Genomic DNA, 20,146 nt, shown 5'->3' with positions numbered 1-20,146 from the left:
TTTTTTTTTTTTTTTTTTTTTATCTATCTTTTAAGATATATTTTAAAGGTTTATTTCATGTATAATTTTTTTTCTAGAGAAATATAAATTATTAATACTATTTAAATAATAGTATGTAATATATCTTATTATTTAGTTTATTATCTTAGTATTATAAATTTTTTTAATTTAATACTTTTTTTGAACTGCATATTTTTGTATTTCAAACTTCTGGATATCTTTGCGTGTGTGTTTATTATTTTTATTTCTATTTAATTTTTTAGTTTTATTTTTTATTAATATATCTATTTTAATTAATTTTCAATATAAAAGATATCATTGTAGGTAAAAAAGTTACAATTTTTTTTTTTTTTTTTATTTATTGTTTTACTGATTTTATATAAAAATATTTTATTGAATTATAAAATTTATTTTTTCATAGTTAGGTGTAACCCTAAAATTTATATTTTTATTTTCAAAAATTGTAATACCTTAACTTATTAATAATTTCATTCATAAATACAATATTTTTTTCATAATAATTAGACTTAGATTTCTCATGTTCTTTAATTTCTTCCTCCTCTTTTTTACTTTTATATATTGGATTAATATATATGACAAAATCCTCAGTTTTCGCTTTTCCTGATTCATCAAAACAACTACATTTTAATTCATAATAATTATGACATTTAGGTTTGTGATGCATTTCAAATATATTATCATAGATACTAATTTCTTTGTTATTTTTCTCGTCACTATTCGTAAAACGAGTACAGTATTTTTCTTTCATCAAATGAACTTCATTAAGTTTATCACTTTTATTATATACAGGTGAAGAATTAAATTTATGTAAAAAATAGTTAGAATTAGAATTAGTATTAGAATTAGAATTAGAATTATGTTTATACTCATTATTAGAAGGATCCCATGAATCAAAATTAAATTCCTCCCAAGATTGCCCATGTTCATCATCATCAGTTCCACCATTTTCTTCCGAAATTCCTGTTTCTTTGTCAGAATTGTTGTTTCCTTCAAATTTGTAATCATTTTTTTTATTCGAAAAATTACCATCCCTCCATCTTTTACTAATATCACTATTTTCTACTTCTCCATATAATTCATGAGGTTCTAGATTAGTTACTGATTTATTTTTTATTAAAGTTGCTTTGTGTAAATAACACTTTTTTCTACTACATTTATCTGATACACCAATTTGTTCTTCTTTTTTTATTTCAAAACAAATTTCAAAGTCACATGGATCACTTGCATTGTTGTTTTTTCTAAGATTATTTTTATCTTCTTTCTCTTTTCTTAATTGTCCGTACTTCGAGATATTTCTTGAACTGGAGCTTTTATTTATATCATAAAAGTCTTTTGAATCACTTAAAAATCCTTCAGAAAATTTTTGGTCTATTATAAAAAAAGAAACAAATATTAGAAATACTATTTTATTAATTTTTTTCATTTTATATTAATTTTTTTTTTATTTATTATTGCTTCTGTTAATAATGATGTGAATTAGTAAGAAAAAAAAATAATTAACTTTTTTTTTTTTTTTTTTTTTTTTGAATCTAATTAATTATATCAATAAATTAATGAATATTTTAAAATTAAAAATAATTCAACATAACTTCACAAAAAAATATATAAAATTGATGTTTCTTTTTATTAATAACTAGTTGTATTTTGATGATAGACTGTATAATATTTACATGTAGTATATAATATGAAGGTATATTTTAATTAAATATATTTTATTATTGCTTTCTTTTTTCATTTAATAAAGATATATAATTACACATAAATATTTGCATATTTTAAATAATAAAAAGTTTAATTATTAGTAAAAGACACTTTAAATAAATAGTGTTTCTACATATAGAACAAAAATAAAAAGAATAAAAAATAAAAATAAAATATTATATGGAACTAAATGTTACAAAGGATTATATATTAAAAATTAAAACATGATCACATATGTTATTAATTATAATAAAAACTATAAAAAAGACATAAAAAAAAAAATAATTCATTATATTTATAATATATAATTTTTAGTATTCATAAAACAAAAGTTACACCTTTTTTTTTTTTTTATCATTATAATGAATAGTTTTTAGAAAAAAAAAAAAAAAACATGTATTTATATAACTTTTTTTTTTTTTTTTCTATAATTATAATAAACTTTTATTATCTAAATTTTTTAAAATTTTTTCTAATCTTTAAAAAATGCATTATTATAATTCTATTATGAATGAATGCTTCTGTCGTTAAGCCTAAATAAGATGTTCTAATATTTATTCAAATTTAAGTTGTAAAATTGCACAAGTAATATTGTTAAACGTGCTACTAATTTTTTTTTTGTTTGTTCCTTTAGATAAAAAAAAATATTTAAGAGGATTAGAAAGACAAAAGTTAATTTTTTTTTTTTTTTTCCCAATTGGACTTATATTTGTTAAAATTCAATTCTATGTGTATAAAAATGAACGTAAAATTTTCTTTAAATAATAAAATATAAAACAGTTTGAATACTATAAAAGCCTTTAATAAGAAAAAAAAAAAAAAAAAAGAAAAAAAACCAATAAATATATAAAATAAAAATCCATTGTTTAGTATTTCTAACTTTTAAGTTATATTTTAGAATATTACATGTAAATTAAAATCTTTTTTTTTTTTTTTTTTTTTTTTTGGTTAAATTAAGACTTCATATTTTTTAAACTTTTTCGAAGCCATATTACTAATTAATACATTAACTCAATAAATAAAAGATTGAAAATCATATAAAACATATTTTATATATCTTTTTCTACTTTTTTTTCTTTCCCAAAAGAATTATTTTACATTTTAATTCTTATATAAAAAAATTTTGTAAAATTGTCTCGTTTTTTAAGAATAATTTTATGGTATATAAAAAATAGAACAAATAACCAAAATACTTCATCTAATTTACAATTGCTTTTAATAAATTAATGAAAAAATTAAAAATTAAAAAATATAATAAATGAAAATTGTTAAAAAAAACTTTATATTTATTTAGGTTATATATTTTACTTTTTTTTCTTATCCTAACATTACTTAACAGAACATTTATACTTTTTCTGTATATAAAACATTTTTTTTTTTTTTAATTATATTAATTTTTCAATTTTTTCTTTTTTTATTAAAATTTAAATAATTATTATAAATTGTCTTTTTGTGTTCTTTTTCTTCCTCTATTTCCTATTTATTTTTAAACTCTCTTAAAAAAAAAGGGAGGAATAAAAAAATTTTAGTTCATTTATATATTATTGCTAATTTGAAATTTAAAACATATAACATTTTATAAAAAAAAAAAAAAAAATAAGAATAAAAATTTTAATTAAAAATAAAATATTTTTCTTATTAAATTTATTATTATGTTAAAAAAATATAAGTATAATTAAATGAAAAATAAGTTCTGGAATTATATAAAAATAAATTTAAGATATAATAAAATAATATTTTAGTATAAAAACAAATTATAAAGTATTATAATTAATTTTATAAAAAAAAAAAAAAAATATATATAAGAAAAATAAAATAATTATCGTACTTATAAAAGTTAAATTTAGATTTATTTAGATATTAAAGAGAAAATTTAATTGAATTATTAAAAATTTATAAAAATAAATTTGTAACATAAAATTATGTTAGTGAAAAATGAAATAAAATATTTATGCTTAAAAAAATTATTCTTTTTAGATGTAAAAAAAAAAAAATAGCAATAAATAAATTTTTAATTCAAAAGGAAAATATTTTTACTTTTTAAAAGAATACAGAACAATTCTTTTTAAGATAAATGTGTTTTATAATTTTTTATAATTTTTTATATATAATAACGTTTTAATTTATGTATGATAGTTTTGTATTTTGATATAAAATATATATTTAAACATCTCTATATATGATAAAAAAATTTCAACATATTATAAACACTAAAATGTAATGATATAAATAAAAAAATGAAATAGATTAACAAATGCAGTTTAAATATATAACAATTCATAACTATTTTCTAATTTTTTTTTTTTTTTTTTATATTACTTATTAATCATTCCTTGAAATAACAAAATGTGGCATAAAAGAAATAAAAAAATATTAAATCAATTTTCCACAATTTTTATGGTAGATTAATTTTTATTAATTTTTTTATAAGAATATATGCTTCTATTTTCCTTTTAAAATGTGTGCAAATATATATATAAAAAAGAAATAAAAGAAAAAAAAGAAATTTATTAAATTTTTTGAAAATAATAAAATCATTTTATAGGAAAATACAAAATAACATTTTTTTTTTTTTTCTTATTTTTTGCTGAAATTAAATTTTCTCTTATATTTAAATGATTAAATATAAGGTTTTTTTTATTTATGTTTTTGTAAATTAGGAGCCAAAAAAAAAAAAAAAAAAAAAAAAAAAAAAAGCAATTTATACAAGCTTTTCAAAAAATAAAACAAATTTTATATTTTTTAATATATGAGAGTTCTTTTTCCTTATTTTCTTTTCTTTTTTTTTTTTTTTTTCGTATAAGAATGCATTGTATATAGCATATATGTATTGGAAAAAAGAAAAAATATTATGATAATAAAACTTTTGTTGTAATGACATATTAATCATAAAATAAATTTAATATAATTTTTATTTTCATTTTTATATTTAATTGAAATTTGTTTATTAATATTATTTCCCTAATGACTATCGGTATCAAAAATAAAATAAAAAAAATATAAAAATAAAAAATTTAGAAGTATAGAAGTTTGTAGTAAATATAATAATATATATATTTCTTTTTTTTTAGGTATTTATTTACTAATTTTTTTAATTTTTTTTTATGTGTATTTAAGTTGCTTGTTATATAACCTTTTGATTAGAAACAAAAAAATTTCCCCAATATCCTCCGCCAATTTGACGGGGGAGAAGACTAGACTTTTTTTGTTTTATTTTTTATTTTTCTGCCATATAAGTAATTTTAAGAAATGAAATAAATCAAAATAAAATAAAATTAATATTAAAAAAAAAATTCTATTATTTTTTTTAAAATATTTAAATATTACTATTATTTTTATGATTTTTTTTTTTTTTTTTTTTTTTTTTTTTTATATTAATATTTATCATTATTTTTTTTAGGTAGAATTATATCTTTAATAATATTAACTTTTTTAGATATAAAATATAATTCAGTTGATTATAATACTTTATTGCTATTTCCTAATTTTTATTTTTATTTAATTCTTCTTAAAACATTTCCAACCTATTTTTTTTTATCATCTTTTACAATTATAATTGTTTTTTGGTCACAAGTTTATTATGCATCTATATTAGTATCGTTTCCATATTTGCAGTAATTTCCATTATCAATAAAATATAAAATAAAAAAAATAACTATTTATTATTATTATTATATATATATATGTATATAATTTTTTTTTTCATTTTTCTAATTAATGTTTAATATTTTAATTTAAATTGATAGGCCTTTATATATTTTTTTAAATGTATTAGTGTATTCAATAAATATAGTTTTAGCTAGTTTGACCTATTTTATGAAGACATTTATTGATTATATTTCTTATAATTATATTTTAGAATCAATTATAGATTATTTAATAGCTATAGGTTTTATTTATTATGGAGTTAAAGTTTGTATAAGAAAAAAAAAAAAAAAAAAAAACAAAAAAAAGAAAAAAAAAAATTATATTTTTAAATTATCATATTTTTATAATTTTTTTTTTTTTATTTAAAGGTTACAAAGAAGTTGAAGGAAAAGAGTAAAGGAATTTCAAGAAAAAAAAACATCATAAAAAGAGTAACTAAAATTTTAAAGAAACGAATATTCTAAAAAAAATTATTATTAAAATATATTCATATTTTTCATATTTTAAAAATATAATTCTTAATTTAGATTCTCGCTCTATCTGTTATACTTTTCATAATTTTGTCACTAAAAGGATTGTATTCATTTTGGTGTTTTTTTAGTGGATCAAATTTTTATAATTCATATTTAGATTTACCTACTTCTGATGCTATTGTAATATGAATAAATAATAAGTAAAATTTTACATTATTTTCTATACATATATATATATATATATATATATTTTTTTTTATAGATATATTTCATATCAGAATGTATTCCATCCTTTCTTATAATTTCAACTTTTCAACCAAATAAAGAAAAAAACGTATAAAAAAATCATATGGTGTTTAAATGAAATTAAAAATATACTTAAATATAAAAAAGAAATTTTATTTTATTTATTTTTTTTTTTTTTTATTCAGACTTTAAATATTCAATACACTACTCCGTTGTGTTCTGATACATTTGATCCATACAATTTAAAATTTAAAAAAACTAAACAAAACATGATTAAAGAAAACAAATAATTAATAAAAGTTATGTATATGTGTTAATTCTAAATTATTTAATATATTGTGGAGGATATTAAAAATAAATATATTATTAAAAAGATAAATTTTTAAAATAGAAATTTTATATTATTTTAATTTGTCACAAATACATATATATATTATAGTTTTCTTTTTTTATTACTAAAAATAAACTAAATAATTTATAATATATTTTAATATTCTTTGAAAAAAACATAATATTATTTTTATTACTGTTAAAAATTAAAAATAATGAATACTATTCGTAAAAACAAATAAGAAATCTTTCTATATTTTTAAAATTTTTCTTATTTTTTTCTTAAGAAAAGTATTTTTTCAATACTTTTTTTTTTTTTTTTCTTTAATATCAGAAATTACAGCATTTATTTATATAAATATTTAATGATTTTTCTTTTTAATAATTTTTAATTAAAATTTTGAAAAAAAAAAAACTATACAAAATAGTAACTTATAATAGACATTTTATTGAAAAAAAAAAAAAAAAAAAAAATTCTTTTTAAAATTTTACAAATGAAAATTTTTATAAACACAGAAATTAATGTTTGAAAATTAGACAGACATTAAAAAAAAAATGGAATTTGTGATTTTAAAAATATTGGGGAAAATAATAGAACTAATAGAACCTTTTTAATTAATATATAGATGGGCAAAAAATAATTTTTTTTTTTTTTTTACTTAATATACTGCTTTTACCTTTTTTACTTCTTTTAATTCCATATATGTAAAATTATACACATATCTGGTTCACAATTTGCAATAATAGAATTCTGTAAAGAAAAAGAAAAAATATGTATAATTTTTGTATATTTTTTTAACAAAAAATTATTATTATTTTTATTTTTTTATTTTAACATTTAAAATTTGAGTTTTAAGTTTAAAATTATTTAAATTAGGGAAATAAGATTCTAGGTTAGAACACTTTAGAACTATAAAAAATTAAAATATATAAAAATTTAATATATTAAAAAAATAAAGAAGTAAAGTGTAAGAGTTACATTAACCTTTTTTTTTTTTTTTTTTTTTTTTTTTTTTATATTTACCGCATAAATTATTTAAATTACTTAAATTATTTTTATATTTTAAGATATTTTTTCTATTTTTTTTAGAATAACCATATTTTACTTTTAATGAAGTTATATTTAATTTTTTATCCTTTTTTGTAAAAATGTAAAAAAAGCTTTTAGATATTGCCTAAAAATTAAAAAAAGTTTTTTTTAATATAATGATGAATTAGATATTAAAATATTGTCTATTTTTCTAAATGACACTTTAACTGTAAATATTATAAATATTCCTTTTATTCAAACACATAAATATATATATATATATATATAAATATATTTTTTTTTTTTTTTTTTTTTTTTATTTTTACTATAATATTTAATACGTCTAATGGATAAAGGTTAATCTTTAATGATTTCCTTTGAATTAATATAAAATTTTGTTCTGATTGATAATATTTGGCTATATTTATAAATGAATATTTATCACATGTACAAATATAAAAAGGATAAACTTTTGAATTATTCTTAAAAACAAAGTCATCAAAATAAGAAAAATTCTGAACTGAATTATTTTTTCTACTATTCTTAGGTAGAGTAAAATAGTTAAATTTATTAATTGGTACATTTAAAATAGATATATTAAAAAGAGAAGACAAATTTTTATTATATGCAAATGATTTAAAAATTTTAATTAATTTAATTCTGATTTTATTTAAACTTATATAAAATTTGTGAGTTTTTATATAATTGTTATGCAAATATTCATCAAAATGATTAAAATTTATTTTATAACTTTTAATAAAATGGTAATTTTTTAATATTTCAATATTTTTATAATTTGAAAAAGTTTCTTTATAATGAGGAAAATTTTCAAAATATATATTTTTTGAAATAAATAATAATAATTCCATAAAAAATAAGAAGATATTTAAATGTTTATGTAAATGAAAAAAAGATTGAAAATTTTTTAAACAATAAATTATATCGTCATGAAGTTTTGATATTTGTTGATTACAATATTTTTTTAAGATTACACTTACATTATTAGATAATGTTTTGCATATATTAACTATATTAAAAAGATTATTTAAATGATCATTTACATTTTGAAGGAAAGTTTTTTCATAAAATTGCAAAATTAGTTGAAAATTACCCATACAACTTTCTAATTCTTTATCACTTAATTCTTGTAATAGTAGCAAAATATTTACAGGACATTTTTTTTCTGTATACATTATATAAATATCTTTAATCAATGAATTATATATTTCTTCATTACTTAGTTTAATATTTTTTTTTGGTATTTCATAATTTAATTCAAAATTTTCAAAATTATTAAGCATGTCTTTCTTTAATAAATCATTGCAAGTGTTACATATATTTTCACCATTTTTTATAATAAATTTGCGACTTTTTAAAAAATTTTCTTTTGATGAAATTTCAGAAATTTTTAGAGTTTTCTCTAAATCTACACTCAACTCATTTTTAATTTTATCATTACCTTCTTTTATGAAGATATTGGATATTTTCTTTTTCTTTAATTTTTCATTTATTATTATACCATTATTTATTTTTATCTCATCGTCGTAATTTTCATTACAAAGAGTCATTTTAATATTGGTATCATTAGGTTTTTCTTTTTTTTCAATACTATTATAATTTTTTAAGTTGTAAAAAGGCATGTAGATTTTATTTTTATTATTTACATATTTTTCTTGCTGATTAATTTTTATAATATCACAATCAAATGTGTTATTAATATTACTGTTATTCTTTTTTATACATAAATTATTTAATTCTTTGTTTTCTAAATTCTCTACACTATTCATTTTATTGAATTTTTTTAGTTCACCTTGTAATTCATCTCTTTTTATATTATTTATTTTACGTTTACTTACTTTACTCTTCTTATTTTTTATAATATTCATATTCTTTTGTTCCTTTATGTCATTCTCTTTTTTATTAATATGAAGATTTGTGGTTATACTTTTATTAAAATTGTTATTATTTTTTTGATTGTCTATTAAACCAATTTCTTTTTTACAATCAAGATAATTATTTATCTCGAATATTTCACTTTCACATTTTTCTATTTCATTATTTTCTAAATTTTCATTGAAAAATTTGTTTTTAGAACAAGAACAACAAACTATTTTATCTTTTATCATTTTTCTCATTATGTCATAATATTGTGCGAAATCATGCTTTTCATTTTCTTTAAAAAATAAATTATATAAATTTTCATCAAAACTTTCTTTTCTGTTTTTTACATATTTTGAAAAATATATAATTTCCCTATCTTTGTAATAAAATTTTTTTAAATTATCGTTTAATTGTAATATATTTTCATATATTTTATATAATTTTTTATAATCATCAAATTGTGTATATATAGCTGACATTTTTTCATATAAGTTATATATATTCTGAATTATATTATATGAGTAAAGTAAATACAACATAATTTTTTCAACCGATTTGCACTCTTTATCAATACAACTTATCTTTTGTATTCCTAAAAAACATAATTTGCATTTAGAAGACTGAAATTTATCCATCTTTTCTCTATTTTTGTATATTTTAATTAGATCAAATTTTTTTTTTTCATATTTTTTTTTTTCATATTTTTTTTTTTCATTTTTTTTTTCATTTTTTTTCTCATTTTTTTTCTCATTTTTTTTCTCATTTGTTTTTAAGTTTAAACTAGAAAAATTTATGTATTTTTCTTTAATATTTATATAATAATTTATCAATATATAATGTTGGTCATTAGACACATAAGATTGCTTAATATCAATAATTATATCGTTAAAAATTCTTTTAATTACATCATCTTTTATATTTAAATGATAATGAGATAAATCAACTGTTTTATTTTGTTTGTGTAAAAATTTTAAATCTATTTTATTTTTGTATCTATTAATGGAAGTATTTAAGCTGTAAGTTTTATTTTTGTAATAACATTTACTTAACTTAAAAAATTGCAGGTAGTGATTCTTGTGTTTACATTTTTTTAAAAATTTTTCTTTAAAACAATAAATGATATTATTTCTTAATTCTTTGTAGGAATTAATATTTTTATAAAAATGTTCTAATATATTATATTTATAAATTATTATTTTCAGATTTATCGAGCATAAAATATTAAATGCTGCATCTAAACTATATATAATATGTAAATTATCATAAAAATTGTAATCATAAAAACAATTATTACTATCAATAAATTTGTTTTTATTTTCTTTTTCTATACTTATCCAATATATATCGACTATTTCTAAACATAACTTTTCATATTCTACATTATAATTTTTTTTTTTTTTTTCTTCCACATTTTTTATCGTAAAAAAATCATTTAAACTCTTTTCAAATGAAGACTCCGAAAGAGATGAGAAATTATAATTAAAATCATCTCTCTCAGAAAATTCTATCTTTTTGTTTTTATCTTCAGCTTTTTTATCCCTGTCATTTATGTAATTATCTTTACTTATACTATTATATATATTTCTATTAAAATAATTATTTTTTGAATTCGAAAGAAAACTTTTTATATTATTTTTGCTATTTATTTTAACAATTTTTGTTTTATTATTATTATTTTTTGTGATATTATTATTATCGTACTTATTATTTTTCTTTTTATAAATGATTTTATTACAATTTCTACTTATTTTTTTTGCAATTTTCATTTTGTTAATTAATTTTTTTTTTTGACGTATTTTTCTACAATCAACTATAGAGGATAAAGTATATTTTATAGAATTTAATTCATCTTTTGATTTATTTTTATATGTCTTATTTTTTCTATTAAAATATGTAAGTATCGTATTTTTGTTTTTTGATATTCTATCAACTTTATATCTTTTATTCATATTTTTATTATTACTTCTGTCTTTTTCTTCATACAGTATTTTATCATTCGTACTGCTATTTAGAGATTCCTTTTTATTTCTTTTTATTAAATCTAAAAAAAAAAAAAAAAAAAAAAAATGAAGTAAAAATACAATTTTTTTTTTTTACATATATATATATATATAATAATAAAAATGTAATACTTTTCGTTTTTCGCATTTTTTTTTTTTTTTTTTTTTTTTTTTTTTANCCTTTTTTTTTTTTTTTTTTTTTTTTTGTTATTACTTTGAAATTTATTTTTATTTTTCATTTTTTTGGGTTTATATAATGAATGCATTGTTTCATTTTTATGAATAAAATTTCCTTTCATATCTAAAATATATATGCTGCCACTTTTGCTAGTCACACAAATATATTTATTATTATAATTTATGTAGACTTTATTAATTTCATCCATAATTGTTTTTCTAAATATCTTTTGCATATGATTATTAGTACTAAATAATTCTAAATTATAATTATTTTCATAAAAAGTAATAATACAAATGTAATTATAATCATTACTTATGGTAGCAAATATCATATTTGCTCTATGCAGTCTCCTACAGTTAATAATATTTTCATTAACTTTATCCATTTTAGTTATAATCAAAAAAAAAAAATAAAAAAAATTTTTAAATAAAAATACATTTAACAATTCAAAACAATGTTTTTTTTAAAATATTTATAATTTTCATGATTTTGAGTCATAATATGTTCATATCAATCATAACAGCAAAAAAAAAAAATAAAAAAGGAAAAAAAAAAGGATAAATTTTCACTGAAAATTAAGCAAAATTATTAACAGAAACAACATCTCTTAAGAGTTACAAAAAATTACATTTTCATCTTTTACAATAGAAAAAAAAAAACCCTTTTTTTCTTAATCATTTTATCATATTATTATAAAAATAAATTAATTTATACAAATAATAGGAATTTTTAAATAATAATTTTTTTCTTTTAGAAAAAAAATTCATATAAAATATTTATTATCCAAAAAAAAAAAAAAAAAAAAAAAAAAAAAAAAAAATTTGTATATTATTTATATCTTTTAAAATATGGATAATTCATATAAATATATATACACACATACATTATATACCATCATAAATTTTATAATTAAAATCTTAATTTTATTTTTTTTAAAAAATATATACATATATATATATATAATAGATTAAATTATTTTATATATTCATGCATATTTTGTTTAAACTATTTATTTTTGAATAAGTAGACAACATTTATTCTCTATATATTTTTAAGAAGTTACAAAAAAAAAAAAAAATAAAATAAAATAAAGTAAAATTACAAAATAATTTGTATATAATGATTAAAAATTATTTAAAAAAAAAAAAAAAAATAAAATAAAATAAAACAAAATAAAGTAAAATGAAATTATAAATAAATATATATTTTTTTTACTTATAAATTATTTTATTTTTAGTTTTTATTATAGTGAAATTTTTTATATGTTTTATTTTTCAGTTGTAATTTATATATATTTATTTATAAAATAAAACTTTTATAAAAAATTATATAAAAAAAAAAAATAATGGATTAAATATATTTAAATAAAAAACATATGTAATCATTTTGAAAGTTATTTTGTCCATAAATAATTCTAATGGAAGAACTATTTTGAAATTTTTCTAAGAAAAATGATAACATGAAAAATAAATTATGAAATTAAAGAAATTTGCATTTTTACTAAAATGATATTATTCTATTGTAATAATATAAAATATTTAATAAAATAATAGTAAAATGAAATGTAGCTTTAAAAAAAAAGAATTTAAATAAACACACTATATTTTATTGTATTTTTTAAAAATCAGTTTATAAGAAAACACAAAAAAATTATATAAAAAACTCCTTATTTTTGATGAATTTATGAAATGTATCTGAAGCACATATTATATAAATATCAAATATATTTTAAAAATATTAAAATATAATTTAAGTATATTAAATACACAAAACATTTGCACCAAGTATTATATAATAAAGAAAAAAAAAAATTAATCTTTAAAACATAAAAAATAAAATATTTCTTAAAACATTAGAATAATTTATTTTTCAATTTTTTTTACTTATAATATTTTGTCAATGGAGTTATTTTATTTTATTTTATCTTTTTTTTTTTTAATTTTATGAAATAGTGTTAACTTCTAAACCTTTTTATTATTTTAAATGTATATATCTTTAAAAAATCGTCTAAAAAAACTATATGTGTACTTTTACTAATATGTAATTAAAAATATGAATAATTAGTAAAAAGTTAATTATATTAAAAAAGTATTAATTTTAAATAAAAATGTCAAAATTATATAATTTTTCTATAAAAAAAAAATATATATAGATTAAAAATTAAATATGTTTATTTCAAGAGCAAAATAAGAAAAAATTATTTTAATATGTGTTCTGTATTTTAGTGTATTTTTAATTCTATAAGAAAATATAATTTATAAATGTATTAAAATATTAAAAATATTAATATGAAGATTTAAAAAAATAAAATAAAGCTGTAATATTATTTAAATATATTACACATATATATATATATGTATAAAGGATTTTTTAATTAGAAGTATTTATATTGGTATTAAAATATTATAATTGTCAATTTTTTTTTTTTTATTTTGAGATGTATCCTGAAATATATATTTTTTTTTTAAATATTATTATCTAGTTAAATATTATATATATATATATATATGTATATATGGATTTTTTTATTTAGTATATATGAATACAAAAGAAGAAAAAACTAAGAAAAATTAAAATGTAAAAAATAATGTTTATGTATTTTTTTTTTTTAATTTTTGTAAATGAAAGATTTCTAAACACACTTATATTTCAATTAAATAACTCTTACATTTTTAAAATGATAAATTAAAAGAAAAAATAGAAAGTAAACTTTTTAAAGAATATAAGACTAATTTATATGAAAAAATAGGAAAAAATAAGAAATAATATAAGAGAGTTAATAATATATGTTAATAATAATACATAGAAAATAATGATTTGAATAAAATAAAAAAGATGAAAATAAATATACTTTTAGCATTAGCATTAATCTTAACTCTTGTTAGTGAACAAAAAAAGACAATAAGTAAAGGAAAATTTCAAAAATGTAAAATAAAAAACTTCATTATTAATAATAAAAGCAAAAAGTATATTTATCAAAAAAAAAATGTGAAAAAATTTGTAAGTTATTTTAATAAAAGTGATATAATACTAAAAATAAAACAGATGACAATTATGAAGAATGATTATTTTACTGTGCCTTTAAACGTTATATGGAATTTAAGTAATATATTTTTTTTTATGTTTTCCTTGAATTATTACAATTTAATAAATGAAAATCATAGAAAAACATTATTAGAAATTACTGATAATATAAACTCTAAAATTTTCCTTTTTAACACAATAAATGATATAATAAAAGTTATACCGAAGAATTTTTCATTTTTTTTAAAAATTTTTATTTTTTCTATTGCACAATTTTTTTCACAAATTTTTATATCTAATTTAACATCTTTCATTTTTTATTCAAAAAATAATAAACAAGAAATTGAAAGAAAGAAAAAAAAAGATTTCTTATGTGACAAATTAGAAAAATTAAATGATAATAATGATATAACCTATACAGAAAATAACGTAAAACTAAATCAAAATAATAAAGAGAAAAATAACGAAAATATTGAAATAACTTCAAATAAAAGAAAACATTTAGAATCTCATCTTTTAAAAGAACAAAAAAGTAAAGAAAATGAAATAGATCATTTAAATTATAAGGATATTAATGAAATAAATAATAATATAAAAAGTCTAAATTATGAAAACATTTATAATGATTCTATAAGAAAAACTATTTTAAAGCATATGTGTGTATTAAGTCATACCGGATTTATACCTATATTTATATTTAATCAAATTTTAAAAAAATTAAATTTTATAAATAATGATATTAATATTTTAATTAATTTTTATATTCTAATTAACGGCTTTATGTCAAAAATTTATGTTCAATATTTTACTAAAAAAAATGAGCTAATACTCAATGAAAAAACAAATTTTTCTTCATTAAAATTAATTTTTTTTAATTCATACACTTATTTTATTCTTATATCATTATTTCTGAATTTTTTTCATAAAGCTAATTTTATTTATGAAAAATCAGTAAAACAATTATTATTAATGTTTAATAATATATTAATACCTTCTATTCTTATTATTATTTCTAACATCTTATATGAAGGATTCATAGTGAAGTCATCCTTTTACATTAAAGATCTAATATATATTTTTAATAATAAATATCTTTTATATCCAATTTTCTTTTTTATCTTATTCCATTTAAATAATCATTATAAATTTTTTCATGTAAATAAAAAATTAATATATATATATATATATATATATATATATATATATATATATATATATATATATATATATATATTTTTATTTATATAATTTTTTTTTTTTTTAAATTTTATAATATAGACAAAATAATATCAATGATTTAACCAAAAATGATTAATAAAACAAAAATAATTTTTTTTTTTTTTTTTTTTTTTTTTTTTCAGATAAAAACAAATTTGCAACTTTTTCTTTTAATTCAATCAATGACTCCACCTAATTATAATATTTACTTTTTAAACGTAAGAAAAAAAAAAAAAAAAAAAAAAGAATATGTTTATATATGTAAAATAGAAGATAGATACAACATACATGAATAATAAAAAAAGTATTTTCATTTATAATTATTTATATAATTCAAATTTTCAATTTTTACTTGTATTCTTAAGTATTATTATAAATATATAGAAAAAAATTAATTTATATTTAAATTAAATATTTTTTTTCAACATTTTTTTTTTTTTTTTTTTTTGCAGAAAAAGTTTGGAGATTTGAAAGAAATAAAAAAAATACTAAGTTTTTCTTATTTTATATATCTTATTCCTTTGTATTTTTATTCCTTAATATTATATAAATATTTTAAAGATAAGAATATATAAGATTTGAACTCTTTTATTATTAATTAATTATACTTAGTTTAGAACTTGTGTAAACGTGAAATGTAATTTAAAAGAAATATAGTATTAATGCATAATATCAATATGACTGTATTTCATTTTTTTACTTTTTATTTTAATATATATAGAAGTTTATTTTTTTTTTTTTTTTTTTGTAATACACTTTTTAAATAGAATATAAATGATATTTTTATATTAATAAATGTCATAGAAAAGGAAAAGAGAATACGATTATAAATATATAAAAAATACATTAAAACACTATTGTCTTCTTTGATACTAATTTGTTATTATATATACAATTAATAATGATCTTTTATTTATATTTATTTTAATTAAATATAAAAGTGTTATATATTTATTTCTTATTTTTTTTTTATTACAAAAGAAGTAGATAATTGTCTATCTATTAATGTACATTATATTTAATATAGATAAAATATATAAAGATGTATTACATTTCAGGAATATATATCTCTTAAAATAATAAATTTAAGACTTAACAAATTATAAAATACTTAAAAAAAAAGTAAATAAATTATTTTTTTTGCACTTAAATGCATAAAAATTTATCTGAAAAAAGATAAACAGAGAAGAAAAAAATAAAGGTATGTATATTTTTAAATCCATTTTCTATTTTTACATTATGGTTGTATTCTATATAATTTTTAACTTTATTACAATTTCTATTTAAAAAAAATAAAAACAAAAGGTTAAATCTATTATTCTCATCTTAAAAATAGGAATTACATTAAAAAGAAAAAAATAAATAAGACAAAATATAAATTTTTTTTTTTTAAATCAAATGTATAAAAAAAAAAAGTAATCATTCTAAATTACAAGTGTATCAAATCATGAAAATTTTTCTATTATTTTTTCTATGAATATATAAAAAGAAAAAAAGTTGATATTTTAAAAAATATTTCTTTCTTTTATCTTACTTCTGGTTATTTTTACACAATTTATATTTTGTAGCTCACTTATATACAACATGATTTTTTACATTTTATAATTTATTTTTTTTTTAAAAGAAAAAATAAAATAAATGAAAAAATAAATTATGATACTATTTTCTATATTTATAGACATGATAATTTAATAATAACTCTTTTTTCATTTATTAAATAATAATGGAAAATAAAAGATACTCTTTAATTATTAACTTTTTTTTTTTTTTTATAACTTGAAATAAACATACATATATATATATATATATATATATATATAACTATAAATAAATTAAATATTATGAGAAAAAAAAAAATTGCACATAAGTAAAAATTGTAAAATTTCAATATAAATATTTTTCAATTCAAAAAGAAGAAAATTTTTTTATATAATAAAAGATACAAAATTGTTTTAAAAGTACAAATTATAATTAAAATAAATTCATAAATAAATATACAAAAGAATTGTTCATCAGAAAAACAAAAAAAAAAAAAAAAAAAAGAAAAAAGGAGTAAATAAATTTAAACCATGAAGAGCAATGAGTTAATAACATATATAAAAATAAAACAAACATTAAAATAAAATTGATCCACCTTTTCACTTCGATTTGTATTAAGTAATAATATTGAAGTACTTAAAAAAACATCTAAAAAAAAAAAAGTATGCATGTATTTATATAATATTTTAAACAATTTATTTTCTCTTTTAATTTATTTGTTTTTATAAGAGGTTTTTCACTTTATATTTTTTATAAATAGATTATTTGTTCATTATATTTTGTATATAAATAAATATATATAAAATAAAAGAGTAAAAGATGATTATAAAAAGAAAATGGTGTATAAATATAATAATATTTGTAATTAGTATTTTGTGTAAAAATAATAAGTCTTTTATAAAAGGTTTTAACAATGAAGGTCATGAAGCCATAGGTATGGTAGCCATGTCTGGATTAAAAAGTGATCAATTATATGAATTAAAAAAATTGTTAAATGGAAAAGATTTAGTAGATTTAGGAAAATGGGGTCATTTAGTTCATGATAAAATAAGAGGAGCAGAGCCAATGCACTTTAATTTACAAAATAATGATTGTAAAAATATATCATTTAGTTGTGATGATAAAAATGGATTATGTTTAATTAATTCTATTAAATATTTTTATAATAAATTATTATTACCTCCAAATTCAAATCTTAATGAGGATATAAAATTTAAGTATCCACGTAATATTTCTTTCACTGATTCAGATTCATTAAAATATCTAGTTACCTTAATTAGCGATATGCATCAACCACTTAGAATATCTTTTATTAGTGATAATGGTGGAAAAAATATTAATGTCACATTTTTTGATAACAAATTACAAAAAGTGAAAAGTAATTTATTTGAATATTTAGAAAATAAAATTATTAATAAAATGATCCAAAAATATCAATCATCATGGTATAGTGGTTGGACCCATGTAAATAGAATTTTTAATGATCATAAAAAAGATGAAGATTTATTTAAAAAAAATGGTATAGATGTTATATATATTTGGGCTAAGGATATTGTGAATGATTTTTGTTCTGAATTTTATATGAATAACTCAATTGAAAGTTATATGACACTTAAAGAGGAGAAGTTATATTTTGATACAACTACAGAATTAGAAATCTCCTATGAATTGGAATATCAACTTGAAAGATTAATAAGAAATAATATTTTACGTGCAGGGTCAAGGATATCTATATTGTTAAATCATATTTTTGCTAAAAAAAAGTTTTCAAATTTTAGAAAAAGATCTGAATTTGATAAAGGTATATATTTTTCTAAAAACCATATACTACTATATATATAAATATATTTTGTAAAAAATTGAAATGTTTATTTAAACCATATATCAAAAGCATAGTAATAATTTTAATAAAAATATATATATATATACATATATAATAAAAAACAAATAAATGAATATACATAGATATATATATGAATTATCACCTTAAAAAAATATAAAAATAAATAATATTATTTTTAACCATTCATATTTTATAAAATATATACTTATTATCATTCTGTATTATAATATTTAATAAATGGATAGAATTCTTTTATGTAAAAAGTATATGAAGTTATTTAATTATTTATCAAATGTTAATATTATTTTATTTTTTTTTTTTTTTTTTTAGTTGAATATGAAGAATTGAAAAAATCTAAAGCAGCTTCAATCTATAAAAATAATGCATTATTTATAAATTTAGCAATAATTTTCGTTATACTGGTTAGAATAAAAATAAATAAAAAATAAATTAAAGTTTATAATTGCTATTTGTTTTTTTCTTTTTTTTTTTTTTTTTTTAGTTAGCAATTTTTTATTTTAATGTTTTAATGAATAGAAGAAATAAGATGCGATTACCAAACAAAATAAATGAAGCTGAATTACAAGAAAAGTGCAACTAAAAATTTTAAGAAAAAAAATTATTATTCAAATTGTTACAATAATTAGAAAAACTATGGTATTATTAATTTTTATTTTTTTTTTTGAACTACATAAAACTTACCAAAAATTATAAAAATTTATTTGATTCTATTACTAGAAGAATATTTAATTATAAAAATATATTTTTCTTATTTTGTATCTTTTATCACTTTTATTTATTACTTTGTTTTGTTTCATTTTTTTTTTTTTTTACACGTTACTTTATCTTTAAATACTTTGGAATTTTTTCTTTTTTTGTTTATGATAAAGTTGTATCTACTTTAACTTTTTTTTGTTTAAATATAGTGTCTTTTTTTTTTTTTTTTTTTTTTTTTTTTTTTGCTTTATTAGTATGTAAACTAAGAAACAATAAAAATTGTTGTTTTTATAG

General features: G+C 15.2%; 5 protein-coding genes across 5 annotated transcripts; 3 read left to right on the top strand and 2 right to left on the bottom strand.

Annotated features, from left to right (window-relative positions):
• Positions 1-454: 454 nt before the first annotated feature.
• PGAL8A_00421100 (conserved Plasmodium protein, unknown function) lies at positions 455-1,444 on the bottom strand (the record flags this gene model as incomplete). Its single annotated transcript, XM_028672931.1, has 1 exon — positions 455-1,444. One exon carries the CDS (start codon positions 1,442-1,444, stop codon positions 455-457), a length of 990 nt encoding a protein of 329 aa, XP_028529435.1.
• Positions 1,445-4,686: 3,242 nt separating this feature from the next.
• Positions 4,687-6,379, top strand: PGAL8A_00421000 (conserved Plasmodium membrane protein, unknown function; the record flags this gene model as incomplete). The annotated part of the gene is made up of 8 exons (XM_028672930.1): positions 4,687-4,696; positions 4,794-4,958; positions 5,123-5,336; positions 5,469-5,634; positions 5,739-5,801; positions 5,898-6,023; positions 6,106-6,177; positions 6,275-6,379. The coding sequence occupies 8 exons, from the start codon at positions 4,687-4,689 to the stop codon at positions 6,377-6,379; spliced, it is 921 nt and encodes a 306-aa protein (XP_028529434.1).
• Positions 6,380-7,110: 731 nt separating this feature from the next.
• On the bottom strand, positions 7,111-11,896 carry PGAL8A_00420900 (conserved Plasmodium protein, unknown function; the record flags this gene model as incomplete). The annotated part of the gene is made up of 5 exons (XM_028672929.1): positions 7,111-7,170; positions 7,256-7,329; positions 7,444-7,594; positions 7,776-11,371; positions 11,545-11,896. The coding sequence occupies 5 exons, from the start codon at positions 11,894-11,896 to the stop codon at positions 7,111-7,113; spliced, it is 4,233 nt and encodes a 1,410-aa protein (XP_028529433.1).
• Positions 11,897-14,346: 2,450 nt separating this feature from the next.
• On the top strand, positions 14,347-16,328 carry PGAL8A_00420800 (conserved Plasmodium membrane protein, unknown function; the record flags this gene model as incomplete). The annotated part of the gene is made up of 3 exons (XM_028672928.1): positions 14,347-15,690; positions 15,897-15,971; positions 16,206-16,328. The coding sequence occupies 3 exons, from the start codon at positions 14,347-14,349 to the stop codon at positions 16,326-16,328; spliced, it is 1,542 nt and encodes a 513-aa protein (XP_028529432.1).
• A 1,783-nt stretch (positions 16,329-18,111) lies between these two features.
• Positions 18,112-19,736, top strand: PGAL8A_00420700 (P1 nuclease, putative; the record flags this gene model as incomplete). Its single annotated transcript, XM_028672927.1, has 3 exons — positions 18,112-19,093; positions 19,466-19,557; positions 19,638-19,736. 3 exons carry the CDS (start codon positions 18,112-18,114, stop codon positions 19,734-19,736), a joined length of 1,173 nt encoding a protein of 390 aa, XP_028529431.1.
• Positions 19,737-20,146: the final 410 nt, after the last annotated feature.

The sequence above is a fragment of the Plasmodium gallinaceum genome (assembly GCF_900005855.1).
Source record: "Plasmodium gallinaceum strain 8A genome assembly, contig: PGAL8A_v1_119, whole genome shotgun sequence".
Lineage (NCBI taxonomy): Eukaryota > Apicomplexa > Aconoidasida > Haemosporida > Plasmodiidae > Plasmodium > Plasmodium gallinaceum.
This window is presented reverse-complemented; position numbering and strand designations above follow the sequence as displayed.